Source organism: Fusarium phalaenopsidis (genome assembly GCF_050370095.1).
Source record: "Fusarium phalaenopsidis strain FUZ10S chromosome Unknown contig_32316, whole genome shotgun sequence".
Classification (NCBI taxonomy): domain Eukaryota; kingdom Fungi; phylum Ascomycota; class Sordariomycetes; order Hypocreales; family Nectriaceae; genus Fusarium; species Fusarium phalaenopsidis.
In genome coordinates, this window is record NW_028145399.1 from 671,671 (window position 1) to 685,887 (window position 14,217).

Consider the following 14,217-nt stretch of genomic DNA (forward strand, 5'->3'; position numbering starts at 1 on the left):
CTGTTAATAAAAGTCTGCATCGAGATCATGAAGCATGAGATTTTATGTCAGTATTTTGGCGACTGCGTTGTGCGTAACAATAAAGCTTCACCTAATGCTCTAATATCCAAAAGATCATCTTCACAAGAAACATGTGTAGGCCAGCAATTTATTCTTGCACCACGCAGGCAGGTACATGATATAGCCAATCGATAAGCTATTTTCAATGCTGACAGCTATCTCCCTAAAGTCCAAACAACATCAACTACGACGGCGTTACCGAGGCCGAGATCGGGCATGTCATTCAGGTGTGAAATCGGGGGCATGCCGCCGAATGTCATCCGTGGGGCGTAGGGCGTGAGCTGCAGGCGAAAAGAGGCGAGGCCTATCAGCGGAAGGAGATTTTGTTGACATCGAATCCTTTTTTATTTGTTACTCTAAGATTTCTTTACGGCCCTGCAATCGTTGCAGTCCTTACCCATCTTGGAGAATGGCTGTTGAGATTGCGTCGGCGCCGGGAGCGAGTCTCTGGCGAGACCCTTACGAGTCCGTCAACCTCCCAGACGACAAGAACCCTGTCAATTTTTCTAATGTGAGCAACTAACCCATGATTCTTTTGTGTTGTGTCTAACCAGAGACTATAGGTGAAAAAGGCCCGGGTCGTTGCAGCAGGTGTCGCCATTATCGTCAACAGCGCCCTCGGCTCGTCGTTACCTTCTGGGGCCGCAAGCGACATAGCCAAAGAGTTTTCCGTCACTGCTCCATTGCAGCTTGTCCTCCTTAACTCGATCTACATGCTTGGGTTTGCGATTGGGCCACTCATCTTTGGGCCTCTAAGCGAGCATGTCGGCCGCCGTCTCGTGCTCATTGGCACGTACCTCGCCTACATGATCTTTACGCTCTGCTGCGCCGTAAGCCCTACCTATGGCACGTTGCTACTGTTTCGCCTCCTGTGCGGCATAGCGGCTGCAGCCCCAAACGCCGTTGTCGGGCCACTATTTGCCGATATATATGATCGCCCTGAGCCCAGAGGCAGGTCGATGGCCTACTTTATGTGTGCCACTTCGATGACGCCGCCTTTTGGACCTATAATCTCGGGATACTCAACCGGAGTCTCTTGGAGATTAACCTTCTGGATCGGCCTCGCCATTGCCGGCGTCTGCCTCCCCCTTGTGGTATTTCTCCCGGAGACGTATGTCCCCGTCCTCAAGAAAAAGTATGCCAGAAAAAATGGCGACGACATATCGTTAGAGTTGCCATGCCCAGAAAAGAAAAAGTATCAGCTTCTGCAGGAACTCGGAACCATCTTTTCAAGACCCTTTGTCATGATCACGAGGGAACCAGTCGTTCTCTTTTCAGCCCTTTACCTGGCGCTGATCTATTCGACGCTGTACCTATTCTTTCAAGCATACCCGATCATCTTTCAAGGTTAGTCTTTTCCTTTGCTGTTGCATTACGAATTCTTTCTCACTACTGGCAGGGGTGTATGGGCTGTCGTATGGTGAAGTCGGCTTGACTTTTCTACCTGGTAAGTTGATCAAACCTTACATTAAGATACCCCGCGAAGCATTGACAAAATTATAGTGACCGCTGGCTCTGTTCTTGCTCTTGTGATCTTCCTCTGGTATAGTGCTTACCACTCTTCGGCCATGAAAGCGGGTGCGCCTTGGGCCGCCAAGATTGAATATCGTCGACTCCCTCTTGCCTGTGCAGGTGGCCCAATGTTAGTAACGGTATCCAAATTTTACTTTTTCATCAGAGTGCTGATATAACCTAGGATCGTCATATCTCTATTCTGGCTGGGATGGACAGCCTACCCGAGCATTCATCCAGCAGTGCCTGCAGTTTCAGGCCTATTCTTCGGAACTGGCTATCTCATAATCTTCATAGCGCTGCTAAACTATATCACCGACGCTTACAGGCAATTCTCTGCCTCTGCACAAGCATCTGCTAGCACGCTGCGGTCCATCACAGCTGTCTGCCTACCCCTGGCGGCACACCAGATGTATAACAAACTTGGGGTCCAGTGGGCATGCTCACTTCTTGCATTTGTCACCTTGGGGCTTGCACTGATACCGTTTGTTTTTATTCGATACGGAGAAGCCCTTCGGAAACGGAGCCCGTTCTGTCAAAAGCTTGCCCAGGCTTCAAGCATGATTGTCGCGACATGACGAGCCGCTTGTGCAGGGACACTTTGCCACATCTTAGAGAGGATAGAAGAAAACCATCAATTTGTGTAATTAAAAAGCGTTTAAGTTTCTTAATATACAAAACTTGTTCAAATTTACACCCTCTCCTGTAGAGTTGATGTCGTCACTCCCTGTCACATCTCTCGCCCCAGTTCAGTATATGCGGATGAACCAACTTCCAGGTCTTCAACTCTAATATTTATATAGTTATCGGCGTTCAAAAAGTAACTCCGAAATGTCGGGCCTACGGACCAGCACCCCAGAGTCCACACATGTTGCTACTGCCAGTTAGCATTGTTGTCTAAATCCATAAAGAGCAGCATACCTTGGCCAAGTCAACGAGATAAATACTTCCAGTGGCTTCATCTTTGTATAGTGCTTGATCGAGCTCATATGGCCACTCGCACTGAATCGAGTTGGACAAGTCGATAAGCCACTCCATGTGCTCTTGCATAGATGGTAGCTGAACCACAAGCTCGCGGAAGGCTGGCCAGATGGCAAAGTCGACCATATTGATATGAGGTATAAAGAGTTGGTTTGGCCTGTGCAAGTTAGCATGGTACATTGCCCATAGGAGTAGGAGTACTCGCGTTGGCCTGATCCATTCTGGCATGGCGCCATATGTCTCGGGAGATGGACTGATCATCCACCGCATCAGATACCAGAAGACGTACATCGATGCAAAACAGGTAAAGTCGTATCCTGTGACTCGATAAGCTTCTAGATCTCGAGCTACATCTCCATAGCGGAAATACCTTTGAGCTTGACGCTATGCACCATCTGTGCAGCCCATTTTGAAAGAATAGTCGACTTGTCAAACACGTCTTCGTCGAATAATGCTGCTATCTCAGGATGTGTCCCAACTACCTTGTCAAGAGCAGCGCCTTCTTGGAGTAACGTCGTCGCCTCGTTGTACACGCTGGTAAACGCTTCTCTCAGGCCACCTGGGTCAGGTAGTGTGTTCAGTGTTGTCACAGCCCATATAGGTACTGTAAAGTTTCGGAGTTGGGCATGCTGAACTTCTGGAGGGTAGTTGTTAGCTCGGATGCTGCTGGAGAGTGGAAGATTGCCAAAAGAATTCCCGTAGTTGGAGTGGATTCTGAGAAAGGCAGCTAGACTTTGATCGGTTTGCACAGGTACTCTCGGTTCGCCGAGACTGGCCAACTGATCAAGGATAGGAGATGAGTAGGAACTGTGAGAGTTGAGAATATTAAAAGGTGGCGCTCCTCGATAAGCCCCCGTGGATGAAAAGCAGCGAATCGTTTGATCTGTGTCTCTGGGGGGGTCCGGAGTCGCATCGTGGTCGTCCACGGGAGCACCCAAGAGACAATCCAAACGATTAAACAAGGGAAATACAAACAAGAGACTCTCTCGTTTGATCCGAGATGCTTCGGGTATGAGAGCTGGACTTTGTAAGTACGGCTTAACTGTGATGGCGTTCCGAGGAGCAAAGCTAGATGCCATAGCTTCGAGAGAGGAAGGCCCTTGCAGTAGCATCTGCTCATGTTAGCAGGCAGTCACAAGGCAATACAGACAAGCTTATTACAGGAGAGTTATCCAGAATATTGGAAACCGGGGTTCCTGAAGAATCTGTCCGAGTAGGATGCCATGAAGACTGACCAAATGTGGGCAAGACGGTGGAATCAGTAACTGAGTTGGCCGGGGTCGGCAGCGACAACGGCACATAGTCTTTCTCACTTCCCGTCTTGTAATGAATCGTCGAGTCCGGAGTCTGTGAGCCCAGCAATCGATATACGATCTTGTCTTGCAAGTTGGTGTGAGAACCTTGGCAGATGGAGGTAAAGCAGGGGATGAGTTTCTGCAAGCGTCACGTACCTTGCCGCCGCTCCGACGCCTTGGGTCGAAGCCCAAGGCTGTTATCGATCCTTAGAGCTCGAATGATCTCCTGGGGCTGCTTGTTGCCCGCCAAAAACTCGAGAATGGGACCTCGGACTTCTGGTGCACCTGACGCTAGCTGTCTCAAAAGTAGATTTGAGGCGTCTAGTTGCTCCCGAAGCTCTTGGTTTGCGAGCTGAAGAGCTCGTGTATTTGAATCCCTGTTATTGGTGTCGTAGACACATTCTCTGGTGGACTTTATGCAGTTTGCACATGCTGGTCGCTGCCCGTCACACTGGACCACAACGTGAGCTCGCCTGTCTTTGTGAAATAGTCCAGTGGATGACATACCTTGGCTTTTCGCTTGCGGCAGCCCCAGCAAGCTGTCTTGGTTGCTGGTGGTCTCTTTGGTGCTGATCGACTTGATTTGTCGACTCGATGGCTCCCATCCATCGGGGGAGCAGGCTTGATAGGTCTGTAATTCATCGCCATGATCTCATTCCGAGGGGGGAAGAGTAAAGTGTTACTCAAACGGCTGTTGTTAATTGACAGCTCATTAAGAGACACCTTGAAGGGATATTACACTTATAATATCCTTTTTTGAGGCCTGTCATTGCAACAATCTGATATGGCGCGAGGCTGATGACACTCCCCAATTCGTCGAGAGGAGCGCTTTGACTGCGTCAGAACGACGTCAGTTCCAACTCGAGTCATGCTTCACCGCCGATTCAGGCATCGTTCCGGCCCGGCTCGAGTCTGGAAAGCAATAGTTTGCACACCGTATTTTCAGAAAAGTCAATATACTATTTCGCCGACTCTGGGCTTGATGTTATTCGCGTACATGTACGGGGGCTAGACGCCAGAAAACAGCACGAGGCGCCACTAATTTGTGCCTCAAAAGCTTAAATGATGGCTTCCGTTGTCCCCCTGAAGCATCTAGGGAGGTACCGCTAATATTGAGGATCGTGAAGATTCACCGTGTTCTACTTGTCTGATTGCGATGTGGTTATTGCATATTTAACTATTCAAAATGATCCTTGCTTATCCTCTGGCCTAGACCTCTTTGTCAAGGTAGGCTGGCTCTGTAGTGTACTCGGTGTCCCCGTCTCCTTCAATGCGACACTCGATGGTATCTGTCCCCCTGCGGCTGCTATCAACTGTGAGTGCAACGATGCAGGACGGTCCACAATACTCAGAAGTCTGCGTGCTGAAAGACCAAAACAGTTCCCGACCAGCAAACAGGCCCTCGCTCCGTATCCACTGCTCAAGCTCATCCTTCTTGATCCTGTGCACACTGAAGTCAAGGCGTCTATTCGTGCAGCGATCACACCAATCGTGATAGCGTCGGTCAAAGGGGAGTCGGATCTGGGTCTTAACGCAGGCCAACTCGGGACGGTCACGGTTGATGGCCCTCATGCTATCCTTCCAGTGACTATCCGGGTTGAGGTCGCCCCAGATGTCGTTGTCGTCAATGTGCACCTGCAACTCCCTCAAGTTTGGAAAGTCGTGCAAGACTTTGAGGCTTCCATCACGGAACCATTGGTGGTAGGTTCGGAATATGCGAATTCGTGAGATACATTGTAGATTGGCCTCTTTGAGCGGAGAGCTTTCGAAGCGCGGGAAAGGTTTGCGTCCAGTTTTGGTCCAAGTGCGTCTCCAGAGAAATTCCCGTCGAAACACATTCTCCGAGTATAGAACCGAAGTGCCTTCTCGGTTGATCTGACGACAAGTCGCGAGGATCTCAGGGTATAGCCTAAAGTGTCCATCGTAGTACTCTCGGGGTAAAACACGGAAGCCGTCCGGGTCTGGGCAAAGAACAGCGAGGCCCTTTGTAATGAGCAGATGGCGATAGATGGAGAGTCTTATTTCGACAGGCAGCGTGAAGAACGGACTCCGGAAGTCCCGATGCTCGGGTTCCACATGGACAGCGGCACGTTTGCCTGTCAACTGAGAATACCAGTTTCGAGGGCTTGTAATGGCGACGACGCCATCTGGGCTCACTAGACGAGACTGTGACCTGAGATTCCTAGGCAGTCTACCAAAGTTTCCATGGCTGCGGTGATGTGGCTGTAGCTGAGGGGATGATGTCTGAAACGTTTCAAGGCATATGTCGTCAAGATGTGACTTCATCCAGTCTCTGGCCGAGGGGTCTTGAGTTCGGCTGTCCCGCTCAGGTGCCTGGAGCCGAAAAGAGCCATTTTGGATGGAAAGAAGGCACTGTGCCATTGTCATATGTAGAAGTAGGAATAATTCAAAAGAAGAACTGTCAGTTTTTGTGCCAAGATGAGGCGTAAGCAGTAAGCAGGCAGCAGCCGGCATCGGGATAACTGATAGTCCATCATGATGAGCCAATTGTGTCTCGTTGCCATGATCAACTCAAAACAAGATTCCTATTCCAACCTCAATCCAGTTCACCTTTTGAACCATAACTAACTACTTCACCAGCTTTTCGCTGATACCCCACAGCTTTGCCGCTATGACGGGATCGACTGCAGCTGGCAAGAGGCCTTGCTCGGTGAGAGCTCCGTCAGCGAGAAAGTATCCTTGCTCATCTAAAATAATTGTCAGTCTTGGTATATCTCGCAAGCGAGCAGTTCAAAACCTACTAGAAATGCTATGATCAAAAGCAGCGATGATGCCGGTGGCAGCGCCCTTAGCCAACGTCTTGACCTTGATGGCAGAATTCAAGTTGCCCTTCTCATCAACCCACCCTGCTACATCTCAGCAAATATCGCATAATAAAGTGGAGGAATATCATACCCATAGCTCGGAAATCTTCTTGGGGCACACTTCGAGTCAATGCCGTGCTGACGATAACGCCCGGATCGACGCTGAACGAGCGAAGGCCGCGTTTGCCAAACTTCTCGACCAACCCAATTGAAAGCAGAATGTCACAGGCCTTGGAATTGCTGTAAGCAGTCCACTTTTCGTAATTCTCTCCCTCACTGTAGGTCAAGTCATCCAGGAAGCCCAGATCAGCGCGCGTGTGGGCTTCGCTGGTATAAGTGACCACGGTAGTGTCCCCAGCACGAAGCTTGTCGACCAAGAGATTGATGAACAAAAAGTGACCAAGATAGTTGACCGCAAACTGCATCTCAACACCATCCTTGGACTTTTGGTACGAAGGCAAAGCCATGACTCCCGCGGTGCAAATAATTACATCAATAACATCGACATACGCCGAAAGCTCGGCAGCAGCCTTGCGAACTGCATCATGTGAGGCAAGATCCAGAACCAGGGGATAAACAGAAGACCCCGCAGTAGTATCAAGAGATTTGATGACCTCGTGCAGCTTTGACTCTGTCTGGCTGGCCAGGATGAGCTTGGCAGGGGATTGGGCCAGGATAGCCCGGGCTGTGTCAGCGCCAAGGGATCCTGGACTGACGCCTGTAATGACGACTGTTCCTCCTTAGTACATACAAAAGCGATGAACAGTTTGGTTTTATCTTACTTGTCTTGCCGGTGATGTTTTCTTTGAAGGCCTCGCAGGCCTGGTCAGAGGTGGTGTGGAAGCCGAAAGATGCCATGGTGCAGAGCTCTGGTTTCGGTAATACAGATTGGGTAGTTGAAAGAGATGAAAATGTTGTGAGCTTGAGTTCATGTCTATCAACGTGTCTTTCATTTTATAACAAAAATCATAAAAGTCCTGCTCACCGCACGCATTCACTCGCGTCAGCTGCTTATCCCATCTGCCGCTGCATGCTGACGCGAGCATGCCAGGGTCCTAACGTCCGCGACTCAAGCCTTGAATTGCTTTGATAAACATTTTCGCCATCATCGCATGCACCTCTTTGACAGGATGATACGAGTCAAAGAACAGATGACGCTCGGGATCGCTGCATAAATGCCGTGGTACCCCCTCGCTTGTGTACACACCCGTCAAGCATGCTGTGGGCGGATCGATGTATTTCTGGTCAATGTTGTACCTTGTTGGTCGCTCCATAATATCCAGGAATAGAGCGCCTATGTCAACAACGGCGGTTCGGAAGAACCCTGAATAACCGGCGGCGATGTCTATCAGCCCGATGGTTAGATCGCCGACAAAGGCCTGCACGCTAGGGACGTTGTAGTCGGACGAGTTGTACGTCGCCGGAAAGGTCGTGGCATTGTTGTAATTGGCCAGGATAAGATTCTGTATTCCTGCACGATATAATCGGTTCACATGTTTTGAGATCAGACTGGTGACCTCTATGCCCGTGATATTCGTATTGAAGAGGATGTCGTTGGCTCCGATCCAATGGACAAAGACGTCAGTTGCCGTTGGTTTATCCCGCGACAAGAAAGCAGTGATCTGGTCATCGGCAGAAGGAACTGGGATTGTTGAGCTGGCTCCGGTGCCGCCAGCCACAAAGTTGTTGTCTGTGGTAGCGCCTCCAGTAGCAAGGTTGATGAGCTCGAGATCCAGAACTTCGGCGACAATATCGTTCCATTTAGGGCCATTTCTAGACAGTCAGGATGGGAGGGATGAGGATGAGGATGCTGACCTACGAAAAGGAGTGGTTGAAGTAGGCCGGATCTACCGGCCACGTTCCGTTGCTTGCGACCCACGCCCCATTGCCATTGTCGCTGAAGCTGTCGCCAAACACGATCAATCGCGAGAATAGGCGATGTGGACGAGGATATGCAGACGCCAAAAATGCGCCGCAAGTGAATACCAATGCGATATTTAATCTCATTGTCGAGGGGTTCCGCGTAACGATCGAATGTGGCCTCGCCGGATGTAGCGGACTCGATGATAAGGACATAGCAAGAAATGGCCGGTTTATCATCTCCCTTACCCCAACAGTCTTGAGCTACGTAATCTTAGACATCGGCCCTGTTCTAGCGTGTTGAAAAACCGTGTCAAGCACGCAAAGCATCGGACGCCACATTTGTTGCAGACCCAATGTTTTGATGTGAGAAACAGTGATATCGCGACGAGATTTTGGAGTCACGGAGGCCTGGCCCGCCATTGGATGCATGCAATTACTCCAGGCGAAATATACCATATGCATTGACAGACAATGCTGTCGAGTTACATACAATGCGATCTTGGGGACAAGATTGTCTTTTTACTAGGCTAAAGCCTGTGACGTCAAGACTGAAGATGAGATACTACGCCGGGTGAGGTTATCACAGACGATGATGAATCAAGACAAGTTCATAAAATATCATTCGTAAAGGCATGTCAAACTGCATGCGTCCAGACTTTCGCTCTATCCTATGTCGTACACTATCCATATCGTACCCGCACTCTTTTTCGAGCGCCGCTTTCTTTTCTCTATGCAAAAATCGACTCGAGAACCACGTTGACAAACTTGGCATCGGGCGCGGCGAGTGTCTTGTTTTGCGCCGCGTTGAATTGGTTTAATCGCTGCTGCGATCGGGCGAGGCCGCCAGCTATTGTGGCGCCTCCGACGGCCAGAACGACGGGCAGTACCCTGGGAGTGGTCAGTATTTGCGGTGCTAGGATTGAATGAGTTGGTGATCTTACTTGGAACCGACCGGAACAGCGGAGTTGACAACAGGAAGCATTGGGAAGATTGTGGGTGTTGTGATTGTTTTGGTGGTGATTGCAGGCAATGGTGGCCTTGTATGCTTTGGATGATTGCAATTGTGCTTGATGATGATGCAAAACCGAGAGGGAAACGGTGGTATTATATAATTATGTTCCAAATGCTTCAATTTCATGATTCGACCCTCGGCTGTCTAATATCGAACGTTTCTTACGACTGCCGGTGGCATGATGATCACCGTCCAGTACCGTGACGGCGCATGTCAGACCCTGGTCGGGCGACTCCGGGAGGTGCCAGTGGCGAGGCCTGGAAGTGATTGAAAGGGAAGTCATCTTGCATTGCCGCACACTCTCGACGAATCGGATCATCTCTAACACACGGGCTCATCTGATCATGACATGGCCCTCTTCCAGCCTCACCTCACAGACGTCAATCCCTTGAATCAATGCCCAACATGCTCGCCCTCGTGTCGCAATACCGTGACCATGGAACCACACCGGGGCTTCCGGGATATTCTCGCCTCGTCCAACCCCGGCGCAGAAGAAGCAACCACCAGAACAATCCTTCGAGCCTCTCAATACTACAATGCATCTTTAGACTAATCTTCCCCGCGTTTGCCAATTGACCCTAAGTCGACGATTTCGTGCGACCCCGGATTCTGCCCGTGGGTCTACACCACATGGCTCGAGAGTGGGCTCATCTTGGTGCGGCTCCTTAGCCGGGATAACCGCGACGTTGGCGTTGTCCGTTGTATTGAAGCGGTGACACGTGAAAAACGTTTGATAAGTAAAGGTATTAGTTGGCCAGATTACTTGTTTCCGATAGCCCGGTTCTGGGACAACAACACACCGTGGTCAGTCTCCAATTGGGTATGGAGGCCCGAGAGCTTCACCGACATCAAGGTGTACCACCCACGTAGACCCCCACGGCGATATCCTTACCTTCGGTGTTCCTCTCCCGCGTCGATATCTTCTCTCCCCTTTGCGACGCCCACCACGTGGACGATTGCCAGAGCTCTCCATCCTGGCCACCCACGAGCCACCACCATTTCCGCAGAAACCACCCCTTGGCTTCCCAGCTTCGACTGTCCCAGGGCGTTCCACGGTCCATACCATTCTCACTTGTCGACCCCCAGCATACAAGTCCGTCGTTCAACATCAAGTCGATGCAGAGATTGTCCTCATCTAATAGCGGCGGATCCGTCGATAGAGCTGCCAGCGCCCGACGTCGAAACTCGGGGAACGGAAGCGAGTCGATATAAGGGTGATGGGAAATAGAACGCTGTGATGGCAACGGCCGGAGGCTGGAGGGAACGTCGGTATCAACAAGATCGGAACGGCCGACAAAGGGAGACACGCTTGCCTCATCGAGGAATAAGGAAAATTCAAAGCCGAGCGAGCTAAAGTTTGCGAATAGTGCTGCAAAGTAGGAGAACCGTGCAATGTGCAAGACGTTCCGGTAGGGACAGTATGTTGAATCTCCCGAAGTCCTTTGTCCAGGACCTCGATTGGATAGGTTGTTCTCAGCAAGGCGTGACTTGATGACATCTACAAACGAGAAGTCGCCCGCCCTTGCCAATTCTCGAAGCTCGTCTCTTGCAGTTTTTGGTAGTGATGTGTAGAATTCTCGTAGAACCCTAGGACTGAAAGACATCATGCTCCCGCTGGGGCGAGATACCTGTATGACTTTTCCATCTGTCGTCAAATAGGGCGTGTGTTGGGTTGTGGATCTTGTGTAGGCAGGAGTATGATTCTGTCTCAATGAAGATAGCTCTTCCGTGTCGTTAGAAGCATTGTTGATGTCGATATTGCTATCTAGCTGCACTTCATTCAGCCACATGTCGGCGTCAGTCCAAGCCGATGCTTCGATCAAACCAGCTGTTGCATTGGAAAATGTCTGTAATGAATCGCCGTTCAGAGCATCTCCGAGAAGGCCGAGAGACGCGTCCATGTTCTGACTGGGTGTGGTGTCGAGGTTGCCAATAGACTGCGGCGTTGAAAGCTGTATAAACGATGCACTTTCTAGAGCATGTACCTTGCTTTCCAACTCCTGCAGTCTTTGTCGTTTTCTATCGCCTAGGTTCGGTCAGCACCTTAGCTCAGCTCCATTTGTGGAACTCACGGTATGCCTTTTGGGCCTTGCGGTTTTGTATTCGTCTTTCCGTCGATGTCTGCTTCCTTGCGACATGATTGGCAGAAGTATTTTTTACCAACATTATCCTGTCCAGAAACCATCTTGATGGGGAAATCAGTTGAAAGCGAGATGTGTTGTTTGCTGACTTGAGTTGGCATCTGTTGCGTAGAGATGTGGGCATCGTGATGACGAGAAATGGCATTTGTCAGCTGGTGATGAGCACATCACACAGGACCCAAACACATTTTTCTCATATCCTGTCTGAGCAGCGTCCAATGGGCTATAGCAATCCCTTCAGATAATATGAAGAGAGAAGCACTACCCCGAGCAGCTTACCACATAATGAGCAAAATGAGGTTAATGTCAGTCATGGACTCATGGCAATTCAACCCCATGACTCAGCGCTGCGAAATGCGCAACAATGGCTCCGTTATTATGCCTTCAGGCCCATTCATATTGTCTTTTACGCCCTTTCTCGGCAGAAGGTGTGAATCATCCTTGTCCGAACCGGTATTCCCGTTGAGTCCGGCCTCCCCCATTCGGGGATTTAGTTGCAAACTCCGACGAAGCACTTCCATCCTCCATCATCTCAATGAACCCTCATCGCATATCTCAACGATGGCTTCCTCAAGAGTCGTAGCGCCAAGCGACGGCGAATTCCTCAATTCAACCCCTATACGACTTGAAGACAACTTGCAGCAGGCACCCCTCAACACTGACCATGCCGTCTCGACGAACGAGTTTGACATCCCTAAGTGGTATGTGACTCAATTCCTACAGCCAGCTTGCCCAATACTAACACCTCAACAGGAAGTCAATTATCATGGTCGTCTCTTCCTTCACGATAGTATTCACCTGCTGCGGTCTCAACTTTGCCTTTGGCGTCTACCAAGCCTTGTACGAGGCCATGGCTCTGAAGCCCAACACGCCATTCACGGGAGCCTCTCCTGCACAAATCGATTTGATCGGCACGCTATCCATCTCCTTGATGACAATGGGCGCTCCCTTTATCGTGGCATGGGCCAAGCGCTTTTCTCCCCACAGGGTCTCGTTTATCGGCGGCATCGTTTTCGGGTTGTCTCTCATCCTTGCCAGCTTTGGCACCAGGCTCTGGCACTTTACGCTCAGTCAAGGTTTGCTTCTTGGCTTTGGTACCTGCTCATCATACATGACGGCTGTAACAGTTACCCCGACTTGGTTCACGACGCATCGAGGCTTGGCAATGGGAATCATCCTTTCAGGCACCGGCGTTGGAGGTCTTGTATGGGCGCCAGCTCTCAAAGCATGCAACGATCAGATCGGCTTCCGAAACACCCTGCGACTCACGGGTGGTGTCTCATTCTTCCTCGTCACGGCTGCAAGTTTTGCCATGGCCTGGGAGCCAAGAACCAGGGCTCAACTGAAAGTCGTCAATGCAGCGCGCGTCAGCCGCGCCGATGGCATCTTCAACGTCCCTCTCGTCGATCTCCGAGTCGCAAAGTCACAGAGATTCCTGGCTCAGGCTCTCAGCGCCATCTTCCAAGCAGCCGCATATTACACCCCGGTCTTCTTCTTTGCATCCTACGCTGCCACTCTTGGATACAGCACCACAGCGGGCGCAAACTTTATCGCAATCAGCAACGCATGCAACGCCGTCGGAAAGATTGTCATCGGCCATGCAGCAGATCGCATCGGGAGACTCAACTCACTCTTCATGACAACCCTTCTGAGCGCTGTAGTAACCTTGGCCTTTTGGTTGCCCTCGACATTGCATGGCCAAGCCTCCAGCTCCCAAAATCTCTTCATCACGTTCACCATCTTCTACGGAATTTTTGCCAGCGCGTACATCTCCCTCTTCCCTGCCAGCCTAGTAGAGCTTTTCGGTCCGCAAAACTTTGCTTCTGTCAACGGCGTGCTGTACATGGTTCGTGGCATGGCCACCATGATCGGCACCCCAGTAGGCGGTGTTCTCATCCGGACCTCAAGCACGAACATTGGACCCAAGGCATATGAGCGAATGTCGATACTGGTTGGAACACTGATGTGTGCCGCTACTGGTGCCGTCCTTTGGGTGAGGCTGGAGGCCATGGTTGGAACCGACGGCAAGCGGAGGTGGAAGTGGAAGCTGTAAGCAAAGGATTCTCCCAAGGCAGATATCACCACGGACTTAGTCAAATTCTCCAAGTTCGGACATCCTATGATTAACACTCTGTCCGGGTGAGACGGAATGTCAGGGTGGGAACAACGAAGACCAGCCATAGTGATCTCCGTTTTCCTCACATTACCAGCTGGTATTGATCCAGATTCAAGTCACCAAAAGAAAAGTGCCTGTGAGAGATCTTTATGCTGGGTAATTACTAATTAGGGCATCATCACCGAAAGAGTATAAGACAAGCCACATGATTCTCATCTATTTGTCTAGAGGCCACCTATTTCAGCCCTCCTCAAGGCCGTTTCATCAACCAAAGGAAGCATTCTCGGAAGGCAATGATCACAAACCTGTGAACTGGCTGGGGTTTCAGGATAGGAGAGACTTGTACTCCACGTATCTTGCCAGTCCCAGAGCTGCAGAGCTCAGCATAACCGCCAACTCCCCAGGGGTACCA

General features: G+C 50.5%; 4 protein-coding genes across 4 annotated transcripts; 2 read left to right on the forward strand and 2 right to left on the reverse strand.

Moving 5' to 3' along the window:
- Positions 1-469: 469 nt before the first annotated feature.
- On the forward strand, positions 470-1,860 carry LRP88_11786 (major facilitator superfamily domain-containing protein; the record flags this gene model as incomplete). The annotated part of the gene is made up of 5 exons (XM_083248204.1): positions 470-571; positions 624-1,407; positions 1,460-1,507; positions 1,564-1,692; positions 1,757-1,860. 5 exons carry the CDS (start codon positions 470-472, stop codon positions 1,858-1,860), a joined length of 1,167 nt encoding a protein of 388 aa, XP_083095634.1.
- Positions 1,861-5,057: 3,197 nt separating this feature from the next.
- On the reverse strand, positions 5,058-8,680 carry LRP88_11788 (uncharacterized protein; the record flags this gene model as incomplete). The annotated part of the gene is made up of 2 exons (XM_083248205.1): positions 5,058-6,030; positions 8,553-8,680. The coding sequence occupies 2 exons, from the start codon at positions 8,678-8,680 to the stop codon at positions 5,058-5,060; spliced, it is 1,101 nt and encodes a 366-aa protein (XP_083095635.1).
- A 584-nt stretch (positions 8,681-9,264) lies between these two features.
- On the reverse strand, positions 9,265-9,518 carry LRP88_11789 (uncharacterized protein; the record flags this gene model as incomplete). The annotated part of the gene is made up of 2 exons (XM_083248206.1): positions 9,265-9,424; positions 9,478-9,518. The coding sequence occupies 2 exons, from the start codon at positions 9,516-9,518 to the stop codon at positions 9,265-9,267; spliced, it is 201 nt and encodes a 66-aa protein (XP_083095636.1).
- Positions 9,519-12,250: 2,732 nt separating this feature from the next.
- Positions 12,251-13,742, forward strand: LRP88_11790 (monocarboxylate transporter; the record flags this gene model as incomplete). The annotated part of the gene is made up of 2 exons (XM_083248207.1): positions 12,251-12,390; positions 12,443-13,742. The coding sequence occupies 2 exons, from the start codon at positions 12,251-12,253 to the stop codon at positions 13,740-13,742; spliced, it is 1,440 nt and encodes a 479-aa protein (XP_083095637.1).
- Positions 13,743-14,217: the final 475 nt, after the last annotated feature.